The sequence below is a fragment of the Aphidius gifuensis genome, linkage group LG3 (assembly GCF_014905175.1).
Source record: "Aphidius gifuensis isolate YNYX2018 linkage group LG3, ASM1490517v1, whole genome shotgun sequence".
NCBI classification, from domain to species: Eukaryota; Metazoa; Arthropoda; class Insecta; order Hymenoptera; family Braconidae; genus Aphidius; species Aphidius gifuensis.
Window position 1 is genome coordinate 16,506,928 of NC_057790.1, and position 26,702 is coordinate 16,533,629.

Sequence of the window (26,702 nt, forward strand, 5' to 3'; positions counted from 1 at the left end):
GTTGTTACCCAGTTCAATAAATATATAAGGTACTTTGCAGGCGTTGGAAACACGCTTCGGCCATTAAGCGAACAGTTATAAATTGCATTGACTTTAAAAAAAAAAAATAAATAAAATAACATTTACAAAAGCATGAGACACACCCCCCACTGGCTGTATAAACTGTACAGATATGCCATCTAGCCAGATATAGACAAACGTAAATATAAAATTATGTTGATATTGCAAAAGAGAACGCTGGTGATCATAATGGCCAAGTTACTCTCCCTCGGTATATTATCGAAAATATATAATATGTATATAGTAACAAAGTGAGTGGATTATGTCGCGCCTTATGATTCTGGAAGGATTTTTTTGCAAGTACACTTACATATAGTCAAAACAGATATAAAAAAAATACAATATGATGAATAACACCGGTTATAACTTGGCTATATTTTAGTTTACGTAACAAATGATATGTCTAACAATAAATCAATGCAATTGCAATCACTATATTGTGCAAGGTGCATAAATGATTCAGTATTTTTTATTGCAATAATTACATTACCTGTAATTTCTCCAGTAATTAAAATATACAAGTGCCAAATGATCAAATACGAAACGTGAGTATTTGCACAGAGATGCAGCCCAGTCAAAGATCGTTCGCAATCAGCATTATAAATGTTTGACAAATGTATTTTTTTTTTTAATTAATAATGATTAAAATTATGAATTGTATTGTATAACAGACCTTGTTAGCTACCATATAATAATGTTTAAACCCAGGTAGAAATAAGAGTCAATTCTTTGACTTCTCATATCAAATTGACGTGTGAAGTCAAAAAGTGACCTCAAATTGACTCTAATTTCTATCTGGGAAGTTAGTATACTTATGTTAATCTGTTATTATAAATTTGTTGAAATAAAATATATGAAATTATTTTTTTATCTTACAAAGCTTGTATCAGCTAAATCGACTGTGAATAATTATTATTGTTCAGCTATTTCGAGAAGAATCACTGTAGTTAAAAGCTATTTTAACATAATATTCCTAATCGATAAATATTCAAAACGTCTAAATAAATTTAAACTTCATTATGAGAATGATAAAAGTACAATGTAAGACGTGATTAATGCATGACTCGACCAAAACAAATACAAAACACATATATTGCAACAGAGAGCTACAAACCCATTAGAAAATGCCAAGTGGTGTATAATAAACACATCTCTTAGAAGGATGATAAAGTCAAAAAATAAAAAAAGTGCTTATGGAACTATTAAATGTAATTTACAAATATATAGTATACGTATTTGACTAACTGGGAACTTCATCATCAATATCTTTTACCAGGCTGTGCTTTAAATTTTGTATCAATAAATTTATACCAAACTATTGTTCAATTAGAAAACAAAATATATATTATTAATCTTTCGTTAACATCCTCTTAAACTGCTTCAGAGAAATAACAATAAATTTATTTTGAATATTGATAGTTTACTATTGTCGAATACGTTGACAATTCATCAGTTTATTTTTTATTACAATTGATTTACGAGAATAATAGATGTTGCACCTCATAGTGACAGCTGTCTTGGCTGTTTTAGAAGATAAAGAATATATGGAATTTTCTAAAAGTACAATAATTGGGTGTGGAATAGATAAGACGACATTAAATGACGTTTAAGATTGTCGATATCATATGTCCTCTCACATATATCGTGATAAAGATTTTACGATAGGATTATATATTGATTTCATTAAATCAATATAGCGTGACTTCTTCTTATTCTTCTTTTTATTTGTTTTTATTATTTATAATAAAATATAATATATATAGTCTATTAATATAGAAAATCTTTTTTTATTATTTTACAGGTGAAAAACCATATCAATGTACGTGGGAAGGTTGCACGTGGAAATTTGCACGATCAGATGAATTGACACGGCATTATCGTAAGCACACAGGACAAAAGCCCTTCAAGTGCCATCTATGTCAACGATCGTTTTCAAGAAGTGATCATTTGTCATTACACATGAAAAGGCACTAGCTCAATTATAAAAAAAAAAAAGTGCAAATTCCCATCTTTTCACTTATTCACACTTCATGATCGATCATCTTTGACGATTACATTCGGGACCTGATGCAATAAATAAACTTCAATTAAGTGAAGAAAAAATTTTTTAAAAAAGCCTAAAATAATTAGTTAAAAATTAATTAGAGAAATTTTTTTTATTAAACATATATAGATAGATATTTGAAAGAGTTTATTTACAATTAAGAATAAATAAATTTATGTTTTTTAATCAATTATTCATTTGTTTTTTAAATAAATCTAATTAAGTCCAGCTCAACTAGTCTAGAGCAATTTTTATTAATTTTACATTTTTTAAATAATTAATAGAGTCAATTATAAAGCTTAATCATTATGAAATTTAATAATAATATATCTTCAAAAGCTGTATTATTATTTATTTTTTCAATAAAATTATATTACTTTAAAACTCCAATAATGGAACTTGGGACTTAGCATAACACAGAAATGTGATGTTGAGTTATGTTTATTGAAAGAAATGTATAAACCCAAACTGAAATAAATATAAAGAATTTCGCGTTTTTTAAAAACGGACAATCATTAAACCGTTGAAATTCGTACTGAATTTAAATAATAATTGAAAAGTATTATGAATGCATATTGATAGATAATATAGATAAATAAATGAATGCAATAAATGCTAGGCATTGTTTTTAAATTATAATTTATTGAAATATCCGAGGGGCTATTCATCGACGTTTTAAGTGACATCATGACTTGGAAAAAAAAACAAATAAAGTTGGTATTGTTAATGTCACAAATGACTACAATTTCGTCTGCAATTATTTAAGATCAAATATATAAATAATTAACTATTTATAAAAACAATATTTTTTTTTTAATTATAATAGTAATGCAAGCAACAAAAACATTATAATATTTCCAAGTAGAAATAATATATTTATATTAATATAAATGATATTGAAAATAAATTCTAATTGCCTTTAGATTTGATCGTAAAAATTTTTAATATATTTTAATATATTTTTATATTTATTATATGAACATATGTATATAAAAGGTTTAAAATATATTTAAACTTTGTGTACCTCAAACCGAATATAATTCATATTTATTTTTGATTAATACAATTTATATTTTTACTTTTTTCTACTTGGGTTATATCATCAATCATAATGGATATCTTAAATATATATTTTTATTTACTCTATTATAAATTGAGTGATCAGTTTTCAAACTATGATTGAAGGCAAAATTGTCGTTTAGGATATTGACAAATATCGATGTAGCCATGAGTGGTTATTGGAAATGAATTATTTAAAATATACCAGTCCGAACTGCTGTGTTCTGTTTTCTGGATACGTGTGCTTATGTTGTTGGACATTAAATATGGGGTACATAAAAAATTAAGACTGAATAGCCCTTCACATTTTCCTAAACATAAAAGTAATAAAGTATTCTACTGATGATGCGTTTGCGTAAAAGGTGCCAAAGTTGATAATGTGCAAACAAATAATTTCAAGATACTGAGTTAAATAAAATGAATTAAAAAAAATAACTTTTTTTATTTTTGAATAGATTTCACTGTAACTGTTTTTAATGGTGCAAAAAAAACTAGATGAACGGTATTATATAGAAATTTAAGAATATAAAAAAAAAAATCAATTCAACACTGCCCTAGATTATTCAAAAAAAAAAAATGTTCGATATTTTAAGTATAATTATATTCTTTATAAAGCTGCTTAAAAATAACTTTCAAAATGATTAATTATTATTAAAATAATAATGCAAATTATATTTTTCATAATTACCAAATTGAAATCTTCTGTTTGATGAGATGAAAAGATTTATTTCTTCAAAAAGTATTTCGATGAATATGTATAAAAATAAATTTACTTACAAACAAACTTTACAAAAAAAAAAAAAAGGCAATTTTTAAAAGCAATAATAAAATGTATAAAGTTTTAAAAACTTTCACTCATTGAGAATAACAATGGGCACAAAAAATTTGTGAGAAAAAAAAAATTCAAAAATTGAATGGATTCAAAATGTGATACCAACATTAATAGAGCTAATTTATTGTTGTTTTTTTTTTATTTCGTCTATATATATAAAATATAAGGTGACAGAGAGCAAAGATTTTAGAAAAACATTTTGTATCAATGCTAGTGCCTTTAATGTGAATTTATAAATCTTGGTTTGTTAATTTTATAGCTAAAGAATCATTATTATTTCTGAAACAGATCGATTGCCTTACTAATTATACTAGGGAATAATAATAATTGTATTAATAACAATAATAATAGTAACAATTCCTAGTATGCATTCCAAAAATATTTGCAAGTTTGCTATTAACATTGTTTTTTATCTTGAAAATAATTTATTCAATGTTATAAAGTGTTGTAATGTTAAAAATTGATAATAAGCAAAAGACAAGTGTTGAAATTTATTACTATTAATTTATTCATTATATTGAATAATTCATTTGATATGACGGAAAGTCTCAGAAAGAAAGTCTTAATGTAAATGTTCTTATTTTTATATAGTGCCTTGCTCATAAATATTTGCATTTCAAGTGCCTTCAAAGACATTAACTGTCACACAAACCAATTAAAGTAACAAATTTTTTTTTTTTAATCATGCACACTTATAATTAATTTATACTTGTTAAAAAATTATTTCAAATATTTTATTTTATTTCGGTCATAAAAAATTTTTAAAATAAACTTTGATAATTAGCAAATGCAATTATACTAAATTATTTTTGGTAATTTTTATGGTTTTAATCATCACATTTAAAGATTTAAACGTTATCTTGTCAAAATTAGTTATTGTTGAAGTGAACCCTTAATTTTTGTACTAAAAAACCATAATGTTAAAAAAATTTAACACAAATTCTGTGTCAACCCTGGTGGAAATATTTCTCCGGAATTGCTCCGGATTACTCCGGATTATTCCGGAATTGCTCACTCCAAAAAAATGTAGAAAAATACGAGAAATCCGTAGCAATTACAAAATACTCGAATTACTGTGCAAAATGAAAAAAAATAAACGACCAAAAGATTCTAATGGGCCAATTCCGGAGCGATACGGAGCTTTCCGGAATTTTACGGAGTTTTCCCGGAATTTTACGGAGAAATTATTTCCACCAGGGAACTCAACACGATAAAGTACTAATAAAAACTTATAAAAGACATTATTTTTATGCCAGCTCCAAATAAAATATAAAAAAAAATATGATAATTTAACATTAAAATTATATAAAATATAATTTTGTGTTAAATTTACAATTTAACAAATCTGAATAGTCTTAAATTAACTTTACAGACTTCCGGAAAAATTATTGCGTGACAAAAAAATTATTAATGAGAATCTATCTTCACGTAAATTAATTTTCCAATTACTATATCCTATAAAGTATGCAGGGCTTATCTAATTTTTGAGATTCAACAATTCCAAGTCCAGTAATTATCGTGAGATTTTATTATTATTATTATTATTGTTATTATTATTATTATTATTATTATTATTCTCAGTGCGGTGCTGTGGTATATATTGTTTCAGACAAAAGTTTAATGCTCATTAGGATTCAATTATTACTTTACAACTATTTTATTCGTTGTATTTATTTATCTATAATATATTAATTCAGTATGTATTTTTTTTTTTTGTTTATTCTTGTTACTTTGAATGAATCTATGTGTGGCCTTGTAACTCGCGTTACGCATGAGTTAATGTACTCGATGAATTGTGATAAAAAAATTGTTTAATTGTTTCTTTTTAATTATTATTATAAAAGTTGCGATGATATTTCAATGTACTATAGTATCTTGTTTTTCTATTGAAATCGCATTTTTTGACAATAATACTATTAGTCACGAATGTTATTAATTAAATTATAAAAAGGGCAAATGATATTATCTTTTATTGTTTACAAAAAAAATAAAAAGATTCACATCGTTGAAATTTATTATGTTATAAGATTAATATTTAAATAAATTATTATTGTGTATGAAAGCATTAAAAATATTAAACTATAAAAATATATATATGAAGATCTATAAAAAATAAAAAATAAAATCACAAGTAGAAAATAAAAAACATTAACTGCTGTATAAGCAATTTATTTTATTCAAGTTTTTACTAGACTATATTGCTCTTACTGTTATTTTTTTTTTTCAAATGGTACAGCCCAGAAACTGTATATTTTACGATAATTTCTTGTTGTTTGTTTATGTCCACTTTGAACATTTGGATATAATTTATTTATTGAAATAATATTAATTAATTGATCTCAAAAGAGACATATTAGTAGCAATAAATCGTAGTAAATTATATATTATTATTGCACAAAAAAAAATGATCTGTTAATAAATACATTTAATAAAACAAAACGCCCAAGATAAAATAAAAATAGGTGTGTTTGATAGTGTTGATTATAGAAAAAAAATAAATGTAAAAAAAAAAAGAAAAACAAATAGTATAATACAGAATAAAAAAAAAAAGATTCATGAAGATTATTGCATATTTTTAATAGCTCTCATTCAATCTTATCATAAAAAAATAGTTAAACGAATCTTTTTTCATCATATCATTTGCGCAAATTAGCACCTAATGATAAATTTTATATTTCCTTGTTGGATTATATATATTATTTCTATTATCCCCTCACTATCATCGTCATTATACATAAAATATTTTTTATAACAATTATTATTGTAATTATTATTGTATTTGGCAGGGTCATGAAATATTAAAAAAATTTAATAAAAAAAAAAAAAAACTTGTTTTATTTTGTACTACCTCAAAAAAACTTAAAGGTCATTTCGAAACTCATAACAAAATAATTTATTTAAATTTTTCTATGTAGTCATATTAACTGTTCTTTAATAATTGATGAATATTATTAATACTTTACTGATAACATAATGTATAAATTAAGTTAATTATCCAATATTCATATTTTTATTTTACGACATGAAAGCGTGACAAATAATTAATAACTAATTGACTTTACGAACTAAATCTGACTACACATCATCTTGAATTTTAACAAGATATACCTGTAAATGTTTTAATAATGTTTATTAAAAGTTAGCCCGTACCTGGTATAAAGTGAATGGTAGTGTCGACATGATGACATTCACGAGACAATCATTCTTGGGAAGAATAAAAAAACGGAAGGACAGAGTTGAAGAGTAAGCGAGAGAAAATGTATAAGGCGTTTGTCGATGTCAGCCACTAAATGAACCATCAGGGTCGCCATAAATCCTCACTTGTATTATCAGATGCACACACCCGCAAAGACCTGCACACAGGTTTCTATCCTGGTTATAACGAGGGACCACCGCCCAGAGAGCTCCAATTTTTTACTCTTTATGCTTTTTTTTTTTTAATTGAATCATTTTTTTTTTTTGTCTTCCAGATAATTATGATACTGATGATGAGAGAATGTTATTGTGTGTGACATTGATGAGATAAATAAAAAAAAAATAAAATAAACATAGTTATAATTACATGGTTGAGTTAGCTTAGATTCTCAATAATACAGGTATAATGTATATATCTGTATCGTGAGGTGCACTGTGTTAAATCCAAGCATCATCGTTCCACTCTAACGACTAACAAGTGGCGTGACAGTTCAGTTAGCCACATAAGATCGCTTTCATCTTACAACTGCATTCAGCTCAATAATCGCAAACGGTCACAATGCTCAATAAAGAGCAAGTTGTATTAAGATTTTATGTTTAGCACAGGCGATTGGTATGCCACGATGTGCCACGTTCTCATTGCTTCACTACCGGAGGCTAATTAACTCCGAAAGATCGACACTTTTTCTTTTTTTTTTAAATAGTAACATTTGTTTTACTAAAATTAGAATTTTTAATATATTCAGGATGATGTATCTTAGTGTAAAATAATGTGAATGAGGTAATTATATTAAATTTTTTGAATGTACGAAAAAAATAATGGTCTTATTGTGTGCGAAGGTTGAACGGCGCTTAACAGTTGATTGCATAAATTCATTGGACATTAAGCTTAAATGCAAATTGGTTCGTAGTTAATCGATCTCTTTCAAACCTTTAGACTCAATACATGCATAATGTTGCACCCTTAGTTAGTTCTTACATACTCTTATCAGGAACAAAATAGATCTAAAATGATTGTTTATGATATTTTTCAAAACTAACTATTAACTTAAGCCTTCATTGACAAAAAGAAAACAGGAAAACTAACCCAGGTAGAAAGAAGAGTCTCAAATTGACTCTAATTTCTACCTGGGAAGTTAAAGAATAATTTAATATTGTAACAAACTGGATTACAACAAAAAAAAAAAAGATTAAATTATTGTTCGGCATCTTTACTTATTTATTTTTTATAACTTTTCTTTAAATTCATGACTAATTTAAATACCATTTGAATGAAACTTAAATTAATCATGAATTTAAAGAAAAGTTTAAAATTATCACTGAAATTTTAATATGGCAAATTTTTGAAATCCTAAAATCCAAGCTCGATTTTTTTTCGTTATAAAAATGAAACAAAAGTTGCTCGGTTTTATCGGTAAAGTCTATATGTTATTCTATATGAAAAATCAAAAAAATATTATTATTATTATTATTGACCTTGAACTTTTTCTGTACAGAAAAACATACAGACTTTACTGGTAAAACAGGACAACCTTTGTTTTACCTTAACGTATTTTTAAGTATACTTTTATCAAAGAGATTTTCCATGTGTTCCATGTTAAGATCAAAAACAAAATTACAGAAGAACCCATTGCATCGAAAAGAAAACAACGTGTGGTGCATTTAAAAATGAACTACGTAAGTAAGATTTATTTAGTTTTTAGAATAACAGATATACTTCGATCAAATTGATATATATATATATAAAAAATTATGAATACGTTGTTTCAATACCGTAAGGCTGCTACGGTGATTAGGTTAATTGAATAAAAGAACTATACTCTTTAAAAAACGTACAAACTGCAGATTGATAAAAAACAAATGTAAATTTTTTTATATAAAAATTAATAGGGCTTTGAAATTTTTTTTATAATCCCTGGTGGAAATATTTCTCCGACTTATTCCCTCTTATTCCCTCTGACTTCCTCCGGTATTTCCCCGTTTTTGACCTTTTAAAGCAAAGATTTCTCCGACAACGTTCTCATGCCAAAAAAAAATTACTTCGACAAGTTTGATCCGTCATAAGATCACTATCGAAGAAATTTCATAAAATACATGCCGAAAAAATTCCTCCGGTATTACGTTAAAACGGAGAAATTCACTAGTGGGTGGTATTTTTTTTTTTTGTTTTTTATTGAACGTAAACAAAAATCGATCGACTAGCTATAATATTTAATAATTTTTAACTAGCGAGCGATCACGCAATATTCAAGCGGATGCTGGTACCTACTGGAGACAATACACAACGTAAATCGACTTACATGAGCCGGTAAGTCAGGCAGTTTTTTAAAGTTTAATTACATTTAATAGAAAAACATTCTACTCGTCGTACCAGTGCCTCCGTGGCGCAATTGGCTAGCGCGTTCGGCTGTTAACCGAAAGGTTGGTGGTTCGAGCCCACCCGGGGGCGTTATTTTTACCTTTTTTTTTCTTCAATTAAAACTATGAACGATAATTTTATAATCACTTAAAAATTTCCCTAAATTATACAACTCACAAGTACCTTATGTGTTTTCATAAACCACAGTAAAAATGATTACAATACTTGTTTATGTACCATCTAATAATTTTCCCAGTTAGAAAAACCTCATAGAAACTACGAAAAATATCTATGAGCGTTTGACGTGTAATTGACGCTTTTTCGTGGTTTCTATGAGATTTTTCTAACTGGGTTGGGCTGGTTTTTTCGTCCACAGGTACAGTTGACTAATATTTAAAAAAATTTAACTATCAATTAATTAACTAAAGCTTCAATGATTGGCAAATAGTTAACCCTTAGTTTGCAAACTTTATTTTTCAACAGTAAACTGTAATTGTGGACATAAGACCAGCCCTATATAATGTTGTCACTTATTTTCCATAAAATCTCATTTCAAAAGTGAACAAGTATATTTAAAATTAATCAAAAACTTTTTAGCCAACTATTAAAAGATTAATAATAAAAACTGAAATAAATTACATTAAGGCAAAGTATGAATTTAAAAAAGATAAATTCTAAATGTTAATCTTAAATACAATTTTTTACAGCACTTTTATACATAGCTAATATGTCCACGAAAAAATTTAATTGAAGCACAAAAAAATTGTATACACTTAGAAAAAAATTTATCTTTATTTTTTACATTCAATATGAAAGTACAAAAAATTAAAATAAATAAATATTCATTATTAATTTAATTATTCTTTGTACATGACCCTGGACAATGCCACGTATGATTTATTCGTTGATATATCCATGTATCCAATTGGTCCAATTTCACAGTCAGCACAAGCTAAATATTTAATATTGTCTACGGTTTTAGTGAAACTCACGTTTTCAAATGTGTACATATCTTCTACCAGCCAATAATGACCAATTTGTTCAACTTTTTCATCTTCAGTTTCTGCTTTACGACGCATAAATGGTAGTTCAAACTATATTTGCAAATAAAAAAAACAATTATTATTAATAATTGAATATAAGAAATCATTTTTATGATTATTATTTGTTAATTTACCTCAAGTGATTGATGACTGGCAGCACCAGGACTTAAAATAACTGATGGACAATGTTGACAGCATATTTTTAATTTATTTTTACCATTGTCATCACATTTTGACTCATAATTTTCATCAACAATTGACATGTTTTGTTTAAGATAAAAATTCAATAATACAAAATATAACCTTAAAGAATTTACTTGTAATAGTTTTATAAATTTTACTTAACAAATATATGTTATAAATGTAATTCTTGTAAATTTTTTTTATACAAAATTTCAATAAATTAAAATACTTGGTTAACTGTCAATCACTTAATAACTATTGTTATTTTTTAATTCTTGAAAATAAATAATGAATACTAGTCCAACACATTGATGTGCATCGTAATTCGTACTATAAGGATTGTTTATGTTGCCATATTGGTTTATATCATGGAGGTGTATAAGGAGGGTAATCTCTCGAAATTTACTGAAGCTCACAGAATGGAGCAAGTCAGTACGTTTTTCTGCCGGTGATGACGCTTTTGCTACAACAGTTCTATGGTCACATGTTATTTTTGTTTATATTTTTTCATGATAATGTGACAAGTCAAAAGATAATTATTTATTAATTGTTATTAATTAATGTGACGATTTAAACTATGATCATAATATAATAAATTGATAAAACTATCAATAAGTCTGCATTTAAAAGTAAGTTAGTTCTTATTTTTTTTATAATAAGATATAAGTATATGTCAATCCTTTTGTTTATGTAGCTTTAATGTTAAAAATATTCGAATATTATTAATTACAGTTATAACTAATATTTAAAATTATTTTATTATCACTGGTGTTCTTTTTTTTAGCACGAAAAATGGTACAAAAATGTATTGTTTTCGAATGTCAAACATTAAAGGCAAATAAAAATGGTATTTCTATTTTTTCTGTACCAAAGGTAATATTTTAATGAAATATATATTTATATACCTACTTATATATATTATTTTTCATACTAATTTGTATTTTCTTAACAATTTAAGGATCCTAAACTTTTTGATGCTTGGAAATCAAATCTCCCAAAGCTAAGGAATTCCCTGAGTGTATCAAGTTTGGTTTGTGAAAAACATTTTCATCCAAGTGATATAATATCACAGTTTACTCAAAAATTACCTTCAGAAACGTGGATATATCCTCGTAGTAAAAAACGATTGAAACCTAAGGCTGTCCCTATATCTTCAGACGTCTGTTCATCTTCAGATAATACAATATTCAAGGGTGATAACGAGGCAATAAAAGCGAATGATGAAGTACCAAATGAATCTATCGTTGATGCATCAATTAATCCTTATGTTCTTGTATCAATTAAACCTGGTGTTAATGTACCAGATGAGCATGAATTTTATGTACCAATGCAATGTAATGTTCATGAACAAAATGACTCTGATGTTCATGTACCAGATGAGTACGAATTATATGTACCAATGCAATGTAATGTTCATGTACCAACTAAATCATCATTACATATGATACATGCGTCAACTCAGACTGTAGACCATAATGATTCATTCGAACTAAATAAAAAAAAATCGAATGTAAACACCGGTATTTTTAATTTTTTAATGATCATATACTTTGATGTGTCACATTGTCATGTATTATGATATTGCCAAAAATGTAAACAAAAATACCATGTGACCATAGAACTGTTGTAGTAAAAGCGCCACCATCGGCAAAAAAAGGTACTGACTTGCTCCATTCCGTGAGCTTCACCAACAGCCTATGCTTTAACATAGGAGATTACCCTCCTTATACACCTCCATGGTTTATATACAACAAATGTCAGATTGAATTGCAGTCATTTGTCAGCCAGTGATGGGTAATTTGACAATTTTGGTGGTATCATACCAATTAGACGTATAATACTGTATCGAATGTATGATAGTTGAAAGTGCCCTCTTTTTTCTATTAAATAAAGCGGTGTCTCCACTGCACCCGTATTCACAGGGCAAATTTTATACAATTTAGGGCTTTTTTTTGCCACTGATGGCGCTTATAAAATTTTTTTTATATAGATTTTACATATAAAAGCTCCACAAGCGCCACCGGTGGATAAAAAAAGCCCTAAATTGTAATGCCCTGTGAATACGGGTGCTGGTTGCAAGATCTTTCATCACTAGATAATTACTAGAATTTTGGTGGAAAACAGCCTTTAAAAGCCTTGCAAGCTATCGCAGCCAATGGGACATGTTTGTATAATATTGAAAATATTATTAGTCTTAATTTTTCTTCCATTCATTGTTACTAAAGGCATGTGGCCACTAGCATAGTTTTTCGACCAAGTTCTATGCCATAGCACTTGTGTCACTATATCTCACTAGAAATTTACTAGAAAATGGCCGCCGAGGACTATGTTGAAAAAATGCTGCGTGCAGTGTTGGGTAGGTAAGATACCTCGGTATCTTACATGTGTAAGATACCATGTAAGATACCGTATCTTACATCATCGGTTTCATACATCGAGGTATCTTACATTGCGTTCCCAGCGCCTTCTACGAATAAAAGTGGAACCTTCGTGCTACAATTTTTTTTTATTCGATAAATACATGTAATTTATTTATTAAATAAATAAAAATTCCAAAAACAAGCAGTAGCTAAGGAATTAATGTTGCTTAAAAAAGAATTTCTTTGGCAACTGTAATTCCTTAGCTCCATCTTTTCCTTAGCTACTATTTTTCCTTGGGATTTTTATTTATTTAAAAAATTAGTTATTTAAAATTAAAGCAACATTAATTCCTTAAAACATAATTTTTTGGCAACATTAATTTCTTAGCTACATCTTTTTCTTAGCTACTGCTTTTCCTTGGACATTTCAATTTATTTAATAAATAAAATTACATGCATTTTATTTTTTAAATATAAATATGAATAAATAAAAATCACAAGGAAAAATAGTAGCTAAGGAAAAGATGGAGCTAAGGAATTACAGTTGCCAAAGAAATTCTTTTTTAAGCAACATTAATTCCTTAGCTACATCTTTCCCTTAGCTACTGCTTTTTCTTGGACATTTCCATCTTTTAAAAATAAAATGACATGTATATTATTTATTTAATGAATAGAAAATGTCCTAGGAAAAAGCAGAAGTATGAAAGGATGGAGCTAAGAAATTAATGTTGCTGCGAAAAATTATGTTTCAAGCAACATACCTTTCCAAAACTGGTTTTCCTTGATATTATATATATTTATATAACAAATAAATTACATGTACCAATATATATCGAGCAATAAGAACTAATTGTCGAGTCGACAGCAGTCGACAGACATCAAGAATGTTCAAAATGGCGTCAGAGGTATCTTACAGTTTCTTACAGTATCTTACAGTATCTTACTGTAAGTGTATGAAACCTCAAAAATCGAACATTTACCCATCACTGTACGCCATGTATCATACATTAAAAGCGCCTCTACATTTCACTTTTTAAACTATTTTACTGACGCCATTTCGCCTAGTCCGCCATTGTACACATATTTTGCGCCCAAAAGCAATATGTCAACATAATATGTAATTTCATGAATTTATTAATATTTATTGGACACAATCAACGACTAATGATTGTGTATATTTTATTTGAATAATCTCAAAAATTATTATAAGAAAAATGAGATAATAGGCCATCACATGAAATGTGGGGCAGGAGGGTTTTGACAGGTTCTAAGGAACATCATGGAATGCCAGGAAAAAGTTTCATTAGCTTGCAAAAAAAAAAAATAAATACAGTAATTACGAGATTATAATCACACAGATAATTTAACATTACTCAATATCACAAATATATTTTCCCTGTCGTTTTTTATGAGGAACGTATTATATTGATCTAGGAAACCTATTTGCCAAGTTGACATCTTTTTCCATATTGGCATACTTTAATATATTCAAGACGAACTCATTAGCCGATTTTTTAAAGTAGTCATAATATTAACTGTTGAATTATTTTCTCATAAAATTTTTTATACACGTTGATGAATTTAATTATTATTTAGCGTTGTCGAATAAAAAAAAACAGTTTGACAGCTGTGTACAGGTGTGTACATAGTGGTGTGAGTGATTTTAATCATTTACTTCATTTTATAAAAAAAAGAGGGCACTTTCAACTATCATACACTTCATGTAGTATCATACGTATGATACGTATCATACGTATGATTGTATGATACCCCGAAAATCGTCGAATTACCCAACACTGCTTGCTTGCTTGCTTTGCTTGCTTGCTCGCATAGGAACAAGCAGGAATGAACCGAGCAGAAAAATAATTATAATATTTCGAGACAACAATTCCGTCAGCTGTTACATACATACATACTACATACATACAATACTTATGAAATATAAATGATAACAAACCCACGTCTCATACATTGCTGTAAAATTAGTTGTTTTTTTAATAAATATATCCATTTTTGATAAACAATGTGCATTTGATTTGTGGTAAAAAGAATGAACAATGGATTTATTAACACATTCAGTAAGTATTACAGTTATTTTCATTGAAACAAACACATAACCTTTTTTTTTATAATTTTTTTTCGGAATTTGCTTTATTGAATGTACATAAATATGAATATTGAAACGTTACTATTTATTTATTATTACAAATTCAGCTTGCTGAAATCACAGTGCATCATGATGGTGAAGTACTTTAAGTGCCTTTGGGCAAAAATAGCACTGTAAGCATGATTTCTTTGAAGTCTTTTGTTCCTGATACGATTGGGATGACATACAACAAACCTGATGGGACCTCAGCCCTTGTACCACTTGGAAATGATAAATTTTATATACCACAAGGAGTTAAAACATGTTTCATTCGTGTCAACAAAAATAACAGTATGTTGCTTACGATTTTATCATGATGATCAATTAGCTGGATTAAATAGTTTCATACAAGGAAAAAGTACTGCAAATCAGCGTATCGAAAGCTTTTGGTCTTAGTTGCGTCGAGCTGGGATTAACCATTACATTTCACTTTTTAAAGACATGCGTGATTCTTTTGTTTTTGATAATTCAAATCCAATTCATATTGAATGCATAACATACTGTTTTGGACCACTGATCCTCTATGAACTACAACGAATACTTAATACAAATAGTTAATAAAATCAAAACCATTCTAGATGGTGACGTTCCTATTGATTTTAAATATTTGAATATATTTTCAAAACTTGGAATTGTTTGAAATTTTAAATTTGCTAATTCGATTGTAGAATCATCAAGAATAGGCTTAGTGAAATCGTCATAAAACAAATTTTTAATTTTTCCAGAGATTTGTTGTTTATCGTAGAGTTGATTTTCATAAATATCTAAAGTTTTTGTCTTTATATTTGTTGAATCACTTTTTTGTAAATAATTTTCACTGTCATAACTACAATGGTACCAGCGTGACTTAATGTGTTTTTCATTTATATTAGCCTTAACAGTCTCTTGATTCATTGTCACATTGTTTTGAATATGCAAAAAAAAAAAGTTGATTATTTAAAGAATTTGAACCGAAGAACAAAACAATTATCTGGTTTGGTAATACTGATTGTGTTGTTTCAGAAACTTTTCGTTTTTTTGATGGTTGTAAATCTTCAAGCATTGTTTTTAATTGAATCCCTTTAAAATTCCTGATTCCATTATGAAAATCTAATTTGAAAAATACAAAAGAAAAAGACAATATGAAATTGAAGATATAAATAAGTAAGTAAAACATAAAAAAAATAGAACATACTGTCATTTTTGTTGACACGAATGAAACATGTTTTAACTCCTTGTGGTATATAAAATTTATCATTTCCAAGTGGTACTAGGGCTGAGGTCCCATCAGGTTTGTTGTATGTCATCCCAATCGTATCAGGAACAAAAGACTTCAAAGAAATCATGCTTACAGTGCTATTTTTGTCCAAAGGCACTCAAAGTACTTCACCATCATGATGCACTGTGATTTCAGCAAGCTGAATTTGTAATAATAAATAAATAGTAACGTTTCAATATTCATATTTATGTACATTCAATAAATCAAATTCCGAAAAAAAATTATAAAAAAAAGGTTATGTGTTTGTTTTAATGAAAATAACTGTAATACTTACTGAATGTGTTAATAAATCCATTGTTTATTCTTTTTACCACAAATCAAATGCACATTGTTTATCAAAAATGGATATATTTATTAAAAAAACAATAATTTTACAACTAATTTTACAGCAATGTATGAGACGTGGGTTTGTTATCATTTATATTTCATAAGTATTGTACGGAAGCCGGGTAGTGCCACCATGTACGTAAGGTATGTATAGATGTATGCATGTATACAGATGCATGCATGTACGTATTTGCACATTTGTGTGTACATAGCCTGTTCACATAAACTGTTTACGTTCGTTTACAGTAATATGCACATGTAATCGAACATGTAATCCAAATGTAAGTAAATATTAAGCCGCGTTTTTATAAATATAATGTATAGCAGCGCGAGAGAGACTAAAGGGAGGCTATTTTAAATGTATATTCGCAAAAAAATTAAAAAAAATACAATGGCAAGTCAAGTTCGTTTATTTTATTTTTTATTTATTTAATTAATGTAAATTGCAATGAAATTTGTGTATATTATTTTTCAAATATCAATATTTTTTTTAAGTATACTTATAGTTTTTTTTTTTCTATCTAATGACATTTTAAATTTAAATAAAGATTACATTTTAGTTTTTTTTTTCAATATATTCAAAAGGATCAGACGAATTTTGATATTGCTTGTTATTTATATAAAAAAAGAAATTAATAAATAAAATGTTGAGTTTATTATTTTGTTGACATCATTTCTCACCTCACATTTAAATTTATGTCATTAGATAATAAAAATATTGATATTTGAAAAATAATATACACAAATTTTCTTGCAATTTACCTTAATTAAATAAATAAAAAATAAAATAAACGAACTTGACTTGCCATTGTATTTTTTTTAATTTTTTTGCGAATATACATTTAAATAGCCTCTTTTCGTCTCTCTCACTCTCTGCTATATATCATATTTATAAAAACGCGGCTTAATATTTACATGTTCGATTACATGTGCATATACATGTAAACGAACATGTAAACGGACATGTAGACGAACATGTACACACACATGTGCAAATACGTACATGCATACATGCATACGTACATGCATACTCGCATACGTACATGGTGGCACTACCCGGCTTCCGTAGTATTGTATGTATGTAATATGTATGTATGTAACAGCTGACGGAATTGTTGTCTCGAAATCATGGAGGTGTATAAGGAGGGTAATCTCTCGAATTTCACTGAAGCTCACAGAATCTCCATGCTCGAAATATTATAATTATTTTTCTGCTCGGTTCATTCCTGCTTGTTCCTATGCGAGCAAGCAAGCGAAGCAAGCAAGCAAGTAAGCAGGAAGACGTGAATGTCCCTTCCCGGCCGATAAACTCAATTTATAATAGTATAAGGGCGTATGTATGATGAAAAATATATATGATATACGCCTTTATTATACGCGAGAATATTAGTTCTATTAGTTCCTGCTTGCTTTCTCTAGAGTGGGTATAAGCTTGTACCCACTCTAGCTTTCTCTGCTTGCTAGCGCGACGAGCAGGCAAGTAAGGCAAGCAAGCGTGAATGTCCCCACCCGGCTTCCGTATATATAGGCTATAGCTTGGAAAGATACGGAAAGATACCGTGTAAGTTACATTAATTTACATGACTTGGTTTTTTACATATCTTACATACTCATCATGTCTTTTATATTGTTATATTACATTAAGGTCTTTTTACCTGTTTTTATCGGATTTTTTTTTTTTTGTTATGATTTCTAATTTCTATATCATTGTATTTGTTGGAACTGATTTAAAAAAAAAAAAGCCTCTGGTGTATTGGTTATAACAATTGAAATAATCTATCAATAACCAAAGTCATTATCCAAAACATATATTAAAAAATTTAGTAATATTATTATTAAAACAACAAATAAATGGTTAGTTTATTAAGAAATGTGCCTTTTGGAAGGCTGTCAGTTTTTGGTTTGTTTACAACCTCTAGTGATGAAGTCAAAACTCCAGGTTATGAAGACTTGATACCTGAAAAACCAACTGGATGGGCAGGAATACGTAGCTTATTTACCTTTAAGTATGTATCATTATTAGGATAAATATTATATTTTAGCAACAACAAAAAATAATACTTGTATATATTTTGTTTAAAATTTTAGTGAATATGGAGAGTTACGTCCTGAATTGGCAACAGCAACACAAATGAGTACCTTGTGTATATTGGGAGGCATGATGTTTGGTGGATTTCTACATGCTCGAGTTGCCTGGATAGATTTTATGGAAAATAATCATGCGACAATGTTTGCAAATCATATAGATGCTAAAAAAAAATTACAGGATGTTGTTACATTTAATATGGGCAAAGGAGCTGTCAAATGGGGCACAAAAATTGGAGGATTTTGTACATTATGCATGTAAAAAAATTTATACTATTTTTGTTATTATTACTAACTTTAAGAAAATTATTATAGTTGATTAAATAAATGTCTTTTATTTTAAATAGATTTACAAACCAATTCATTGCTGCATACCGTGGCAAACCAGGAATAATTGAATATATTGGTGCAGGTGCACTGTCTGGAGGATTGTACAAATTAAATATGGGAGTCAGAGGATTGGCAGTAGGTACAATTGTTGGTGCTGCTTGTGGTACAGTTGCTGGTGCTACATCAATAGCTCTATTAAAACTTACTGGCTACACAATGGAAGACATACAACAGACACAATATGAAATTAAAAATTTACGTGATGAGTAAGTCTTTTTTTTTGTGTTTATAAAAGTATTTCAAAATATTCATTTAGTGTTGATATATATATTTATTGTTTTATGAATTTTTAGACGAGTTCGTGCAGCACATAAAAATATGTTGAAGGAAGAAGTCCAAACATTAAGATCAGAAAGTGTTGATCTCAGAGAATCACGAAAAAAGGATGGATCATTAGATAATATAGATACAGTAAATAAAAAATAAAGTAATCCAATTTATTTCAGTGATGAATGATTAACATATTGTATATACTCGTTTCAATAAAAACTCTTGTTTAAACAATAATTTTAATTGAGGCAATTTGTTTTTTTTTTCTTTTATTTTTAAAATTATATAATATATTATTGAGAGCATTTTAATAGGCCTTCAAGTATTCAACTTCAAAAAATTTCATGATAAATTTTATAAATAAAAATAGTATTATATATTGAACATCACTTACAGAATAGGCCTGATAATGAATAACTTTTTTTTTTCTTTCTTTTACTACAATTATTTCTTCACTATGATCAAGAATGATTGACATATAATTAAAACAAAACGAAACAAAAAGAAATCTATAAATTGATATAATATTGTAAAGTAATAATTTGTCTTGTAACATTGATTTAAATTGATTAAATTAAATTTTATGTATTTTAAAATTATAATAGTTATATAACTAAGACTGCTTATTGTCTAAATCTTGAACCTTGGTTAAGCGTTTTGCACCTCTTCCTGGTGGACCTTTTGGCTTGGCAAATTTAGGTCGATGTAAATTAACTTTTGGATGTAATTCTTCTTGAAAATATTCTTCTGTGAGTTCATTTCCATCATCTATCTCAAGCTATATATTAAAAAATTAATATTATGACTAAAATTATTCAATTGTCGATAAACAAAAAAAAATTAATCAATGAAAAACGTCAGCGAAACAAACAAGGAAAATTCAGGCCTATTCTGTAAGTGTCAATAAAACAATTACGTACATACCACCGTCGTATAATTATCACCATCAAAGCCTAGAAATTTTTATCAATTCATCACTAAGAAATTATAAACATTGTCAATGTCAAAGAAATAATAATAGACCTTTATAAAATTTAATTTCATCATTATTATTTATTATACAGAAAAGCCAAACACATATTATTGTTATTTTGTTGGCAAGAATTACATTGATTGTTCAATTTTTTTTATTTTTATTCATTCACAATGAGTCAGTCTCCATTGAATTAACAGACATTAAATTGGTTCACATAAAATAATGAATTTAATTTTTTTAATTATTTTTTTTTTTTCTAGTGATATAATTGTTAATTCGATGATGAATATGATAATTAAAATATAATTTTAAAAAAACTTACAGAATAGGCTGTGAATCATATTACAATGCACCATCAGTTGTTGTGCGTTAAAATTATTAATGAAATCATTTTAGAACATTAAAAATTAATGATTAATCACCAATGATATATTTGTTGGTTTGGCAACATAATTTGAATATTTAAAATATCTTGATTAATGAATAATATATTATTAAATTGATTTTAATTATTAATAATTGTGTATTTAGAATTATTTCTACTTTTGTTTTTGATTAAATTTCTTATTTATATTTTTATCTAAAAGATTTATGTGGTTTAGAAAAATACACGTCACGAAAAATTATTAAATATCATTTTTAGACATTATTGTTATTTTAATTAATTTCTATTTATTATTGTTTGTTGTTTCTTTTCAATTTTTTTAGGCAAAATAAATTTCAACTGATTCATTATTATTCAAAACTAATATTAAAGTATTATTTAAATATAATTTGTCACAAATCGCTTTTGTTATTAGCTCGATAAATATTTATTATCCGGTATATCACTTGACTTTAACTTTTTTAAATTTAAATTACTGTTATTTAATTTATAAATTATATTCAATAAATTTTATCAAGTCGGCAATTTAATTTTTGAAGTATGTTCTGAATTAAAACTGGTAAAAATTATTTAAAAAGATAGACGTCATTTAGTCCTAGAGTATTATTTAATTTTGTTTTTTGTTAAAAAAATAAAATTAGTATTAAATTAATATGTGCGTTAGTATTAATAATTTTAAAATATTTAAAATAAAATTTATTATGAGCTTCAAAATAATGGAATTTGTTGAAATTTATTAAATAATAATTTACTAATGCATACTAAATTATTATTCAAATATTTTTAATAATAATAATGAAGTTAGGCAAACGGCGATAACTAACTAGAGCCTATGGAATTTTTTCCCTAACTTCCTAATAATCACATGTTGCAATAGTTTCATAACTGCTCAATCTTTATTTTTACGTTTACTAAAATTGATTTTTAAAAAAAATCAAAGTCATTGCCTGAATTAAATTGAAAGGACAAGTCTTAGATTTTATACTAAAACGACAATAAAAATATGTTTACGTATCACTTGAACATAAGACTAGGAACTAATTTCATAATGTAAACTTATTCATTAGATTGTTTCCGTTTATTTTTTCATTTTTTTAAAATCAATTATATTTTAATATTAATAATAATTCAGGCTTTATTTCAAATTTAATTAAAAAGAAAAAAACAGATCAAAACCAGTTGATCTTTTCTCAGATCAATTTCGATAATCTTGTCATTATTAAAATTTTAATATTTTTCAACAAATGAAATAATTTTTTTTTTTCTTTAATATCGCATGCTTATCTTAACGAATTTCATCATTAATATGATTTTTTAGATATTTATTTGAATTAAATTAATTACGTAGACAGAATTGAGTTTTTTTTTTTTTTTTTTTGTCGTGCAGCAAAAATTCTTTAAATGCAGTTGCAAAAATTATTATTAAATTATATGATTAATCTCAAATTAGACCTTGTCAACGAATATCTTCATATTCATAGAATGTGAGTAACTAGATTAAACCACTATTTTATGGAATATATATTAATTACCACAGGCAATGTCACAGTATTATTATTATTCATTATCTAAGTATAGTATACTGAAGCTAATTCCAAAATACAATACATCATCTGTACGATGCATTTTTTTTTCTTTTCGACAAAATTTAGAAAAAATATACTTTTTGTATATCTTCTTTAAATCCAAACATATATATTTATATATCACGTTTCAGACAACTAGCGATCTAATGATTTTTGATAAAATCCTCTTTGTTTAACATTCACATTGCGAAAAAATAGTCATTGAAAAATATTACATTTGGACGTTTTAAAATCAATAAATCTCTGGCTCTATTGAACTATCGTGTCATTTACTTTATCATAAAACTCGAAGATTTTTTTCTTAATAAAATTTGGTCAAGTAATAAAAAACAGAAAAAAAAAAAAAAAAAATGGAAACAGGGTTATTTTTAATGTTGTAGAATAACCTGTTAACTCAAAACACAAGAACGTTTTTTCTTAATTTTTTTCTCTGTTAAAACCATCGTAGGTAGAGAGGGTGTCGATGGGGTTATTGGGGTTCCAGCCAATTCATTAACCGTAGGGGGTTCCTCCAGCATGTCAGCTAACTCGTCACCATTATTTACCTCCAACTGTGATATCATTTTATTTTGTTTTTTGGTATATCATTATTAATTAAGTTTATAAATTAAGTATAGTGTAAGGTATATATGTATTTTTTTTTTTTACTACTTCAAGTTTAAAAACATAAAAATAATTATTACCACAAAGCAACCCAAATACATCATGCAAACAATTAATGAATAATGAACAAGTTTATGAATTAATAAAACATAGCTTACCTTTTTTGTAATAACAATGCCAAGTGATTGAATAAATTCAAGAAATGGTGCTTTACACGAAGAATAAAGCATTCGTTCCTTGATGCTGCATGTGTAACCAGGCATGCTATAAATAAAAACTAAAAAAGAAAAGAAAATTAGAAAGTTACAAGCACAAGACAATATAATAATTTATAAATAAAATAATCAAGTCATACCTATACATTCCATGTAATCACCTTCATGAGTATGCTTAAAATTGTACAAATGATATCGTGCAGCATCAGCTGGTACCTTTGTTGGTAGTTTATCAAGTGAAACATCACATGCCATAACAAGATGAATTTTCTCTTCATCAAGATCAATTTTTAATTGAACATACTCATGCATGCCTTTTCCCATTTCGATAATTGCCTGTTTAGCATCATCAGTTACTGGAAAAGCAACACCACTAAGTGTTTGTTGTCTTGTTTCAATATTATACTCAGTGTGTATGGTTGTTTTACGAATTTCGACAAGTTCTTCTTCAGCTGAAGTAAGTGGCATTGGTGCTGCATCATTTTTTTTATGCTTATGATAACCTTCGAGAGTAACATCTTCAGGCACTGTACCATGCAATTCATCCTTGATTGATGCAGTGCCAAACTCTTGTTTTAGTGTTGCTTTAGTAGAAGCATATAACATTTTTTGACGTACTGGTGCAATGTCTGGTGACCAAGATATAAACAGCCAATCATAGCCAGAGTCTGGTGATTTTGTGTCTAAACGAAAAAGTACATAGGTTGGCTGATCTTCGATAATCAATGGTTTGACCATTTTGGTATAGTCATCTTGCCATTTACCACTTGGCTTTGATGACATTGCTGGAACTAGTTCCTCTGTAATATTGAATTTAAAAAAAAATTAATAACAAAAAGTAATAAATATACAATGATAAACTCACCATTTTCAATTGATACTTTTAGCACACGTATTTTATCATCTCGACATTTGACAAATAATTTTTTCAATGCATCATTAGCTAAAAATTAAAAAAAGATAAAATAAATATTAATTATAATTATTGTAGGAGTGGCAGGGTTTTTTGTTTGAAGGTTATACACTCAGACACACAAAATACTTTTAGACACGTATTAAATATTTTGACACTTGAAAATATATATTGAATTTATTTTATTTGATCTACCTTTTATTCCTGTTTGATACGACATGTTTGGTGTACTGTAGGAAAATTCTTTGTACACTTATAGTACACTTTTTATGAAAATATTGCTTACTATTGACCTAATGTATATTTATTACAAACTAGTGTCACTTAAGTCACTTTAAAAACAAAAAAAAAGATGCGAGATAATGAGAGATAATAATATGTATATGTATAAGAGAAAACTGGAGAAAATTGTAATGGTTTGTGAGTTTTTGTGTACCAACTGAACCAAAACCAAGAAGACTAGATAGAGTTTATTCTCCTGGTCTTTATAACCAAAACATTCAAGCGGGGGGTTTTCGCCAGCATTGGGTAATTTTTCGTGTAAACAATACGTATATTACTTAGAGCTTTAAGCTGGTTGTTAACCGGTTAATAACAGCCAATTAGGATTGTTAATTTACAGATGTTTTATATTTTTTCAAGCGGATTTTTTACCGGTAAAAAAATTATTTTTGACCAAAAAAACCGCAACCAATTATCGTTCCTGTCGGTTATTTCAAATATTTTAGTTCATTGTAATCGTGATTACTAATTAATAAAAGATTGTTCATTAAATTAAATCATAAAAAAACAAAATCACTCAGTTTTTTAACTATTCCCTGGTAGAAATATTTCTCCGACTTTTCTCCAACTTTTCTCCGCCATTTCTCAATTTTTTTACGAAAATGGCCCATGGCGGACAAATTTCTCCACCCTGTCTCCAACCAAAAATTTACTCCAACTTTTTTCCGACTTTTCTCCAACTTTTTTCCAACTTCTTTCCAACTTTTCTCTAACCATGGGTCATTTTCGTAAAAAGGTAGAGAAAGTTGAAAAAGTTGGAGAAATATTTCTACCAGGGTTATATTATCACATCTTATTTAACATTTACATTTTTATAATAAAGATATATTATTAATAATATTTTAATAATATAATACAAGTAGTCAACTTTTTTCAATTAAACATTTTGTCAAAGAATTAAGAAAAAGATTGCACAATACATTTTAATTTGAATTACCCGAAGCTAATATTTGAATAGTATAAACGGCAGAATAAAAAAAAAATTATCATCAAAACAATGACGAAATTAAAATTAAATAAGAAGAAAAAAGATTTTTTTATCTTTTAAAATACGTGGCCCAATAATACACTTGATTATGTTTACACATCATTTAACTAATATCTTTATAAGATAAGACTATAGCATATATACATGGTTTTTCTATTTATAAAAAAAAATAAGCTGGTTATCACGAGGCTGATTGAGTAAGTTTTGTTTGATTTGCCTTATATTCACCTCTATCCTTGTATCAGGTGACATAGATTACGCGTGTACAAAGAGATGATGATTTTGTTTATAAAAATATTATGTATCATATTTATGTATCATAGTTGTGACGAACTTTAAATAAATATAAGTCATGTAATTATCATAACAAATACAGCCTCTCAACTCGTATATATATAGCACCCAAAAATTCAGCTCCTCACAACACGCGCATATCTTAAATAATTTTTTTCTCGATTGTGTGCTTTTATATCAACTAAATTTTTGATTATGATTTGATATATTTCATAAAAGAATTATTCATCATTAAAAACAATTGAGCAAAATGCATTGTAATTTTTTTTTAGTTGTATCAGTTTTACTGGTTATTTCCGTCGACCAAAATGCAGCACTCGTACATACTGCACTTTCAATAATTGACCTTATGTCGGAATCAGTGACGAGTTGTTTAGATGCAAAACGCAACTCAACGACAACTGATACAATCTATAAAATGGAAGATATTTTAAACCTAGTCAACGAAACGGTAACAAACGAGCTTGTATCAGAAGTTAACGTAATCGAAAATTTGGTATTAAATAATGATCTTGAGCAGTATTCATCGACACAAGAATACTCAAAACAGTATGACGAAATATATGACTATTTTGATAGAATTGAATTTTTATACGATAAAACTAAAGAATGGACATCACACTTGAAGGAAAATGAAATGTCAGATCTTCATAACCAAACGAAACTGATGATATCTCTTGTTTATGACTATCCAAAATCAATTCTGTTTGAAATGCACAGAAAAATTTGTCCACCTGGAAAACTGAGTGATCTTAATTTTTTGGAAAACTATCATGGAAGATTTCAGGTTAAATATTAAGCATTATAATATTATTCTTATTGTTTTAGATGACATAATAATTTATAAAT

At 27.2% G+C, this 26,702-nt stretch overlaps 5 protein-coding genes, 1 long non-coding RNA gene and 1 other non-coding gene across 8 annotated transcripts in view; 4 read left to right on the forward strand and 3 right to left on the reverse strand.

Moving 5' to 3' along the window:
- LOC122852150 (Kruppel-like factor 2) overlaps positions 1-5,785 on the forward strand; it is a 106,372-nt gene extending 100,587 nt beyond the window's left edge. The window contains exon 6 of the mRNA XM_044151769.1: positions 1,862-5,785. Coding sequence (XP_044007704.1) covers positions 1,862-2,034 — 173 coding nt within the window. The 3' untranslated portion in view covers positions 2,035-5,785. The remainder of the gene's footprint in view (positions 1-1,861) is intronic.
- A 3,780-nt stretch (positions 5,786-9,565) lies between these two features.
- On the forward strand, positions 9,566-9,639 carry Trnan-guu. The gene has a single exon. It is a non-coding gene; the product is annotated as a tRNA-Asn (tRNA).
- A 696-nt stretch (positions 9,640-10,335) lies between these two features.
- LOC122852152 (guanine nucleotide exchange factor MSS4 homolog) lies at positions 10,336-11,116 on the reverse strand. The gene is made up of 2 exons (XM_044151772.1): positions 10,727-11,116; positions 10,336-10,643 (listed from the first exon to the last, which is right to left on the reverse strand). Exons 1-2 carry the CDS (start codon positions 10,853-10,855, stop codon positions 10,407-10,409), a joined length of 366 nt encoding a protein of 121 aa, XP_044007707.1. The 5' UTR covers positions 10,856-11,116; the 3' UTR covers positions 10,336-10,406.
- Positions 11,117-11,191: 75 nt separating this feature from the next.
- On the forward strand, positions 11,192-12,509 carry LOC122852151. The gene is made up of 3 exons (XM_044151771.1): positions 11,192-11,404; positions 11,560-11,648; positions 11,734-12,509. The coding sequence occupies exons 2-3, from the start codon at positions 11,568-11,570 to the stop codon at positions 12,352-12,354; spliced, it is 702 nt and encodes a 233-aa protein (XP_044007706.1). The 5' UTR covers positions 11,192-11,404; positions 11,560-11,567; the 3' UTR covers positions 12,355-12,509.
- Positions 12,510-15,447: 2,938 nt separating this feature from the next.
- Positions 15,448-16,972, reverse strand: LOC122852153. The gene is made up of 3 exons (XR_006373797.1): positions 16,814-16,972; positions 16,456-16,678; positions 15,448-16,370 (listed from the first exon to the last, which is right to left on the reverse strand). It is a non-coding gene; the product is annotated as an uncharacterized LOC122852153 (long non-coding RNA).
- A 1,590-nt stretch (positions 16,973-18,562) lies between these two features.
- On the forward strand, positions 18,563-22,909 carry LOC122852155 (RPII140-upstream gene protein). The gene is made up of 4 exons (XM_044151775.1): positions 18,563-18,872; positions 18,955-19,209; positions 19,299-19,547; positions 19,635-22,909. The coding sequence occupies exons 1-4, from the start codon at positions 18,718-18,720 to the stop codon at positions 19,765-19,767; spliced, it is 792 nt and encodes a 263-aa protein (XP_044007710.1). The 5' UTR covers positions 18,563-18,717; the 3' UTR covers positions 19,768-22,909.
- Positions 20,225-24,754, reverse strand: LOC122852154 (twinfilin). 2 transcript variants are annotated; one of them, XM_044151773.1, is made up of 5 exons: positions 24,485-24,754; positions 24,242-24,319; positions 23,517-24,176; positions 23,320-23,438; positions 20,225-20,389 (listed from the first exon to the last, which is right to left on the reverse strand). In XM_044151773.1, exons 1-5 carry the CDS (start codon positions 24,507-24,509, stop codon positions 20,225-20,227), a joined length of 1,047 nt encoding a protein of 348 aa, XP_044007708.1. In that variant the 5' UTR covers positions 24,510-24,754. The 2 variants fall into 2 exon arrangements, with proteins under 2 accessions (XP_044007708.1, XP_044007709.1); XM_044151774.1 differs by lacking the exon at positions 20,225-20,389 and adding an exon at positions 22,608-23,109.
- Between the last annotated feature and the right edge of the window lie 1,948 nt (positions 24,755-26,702).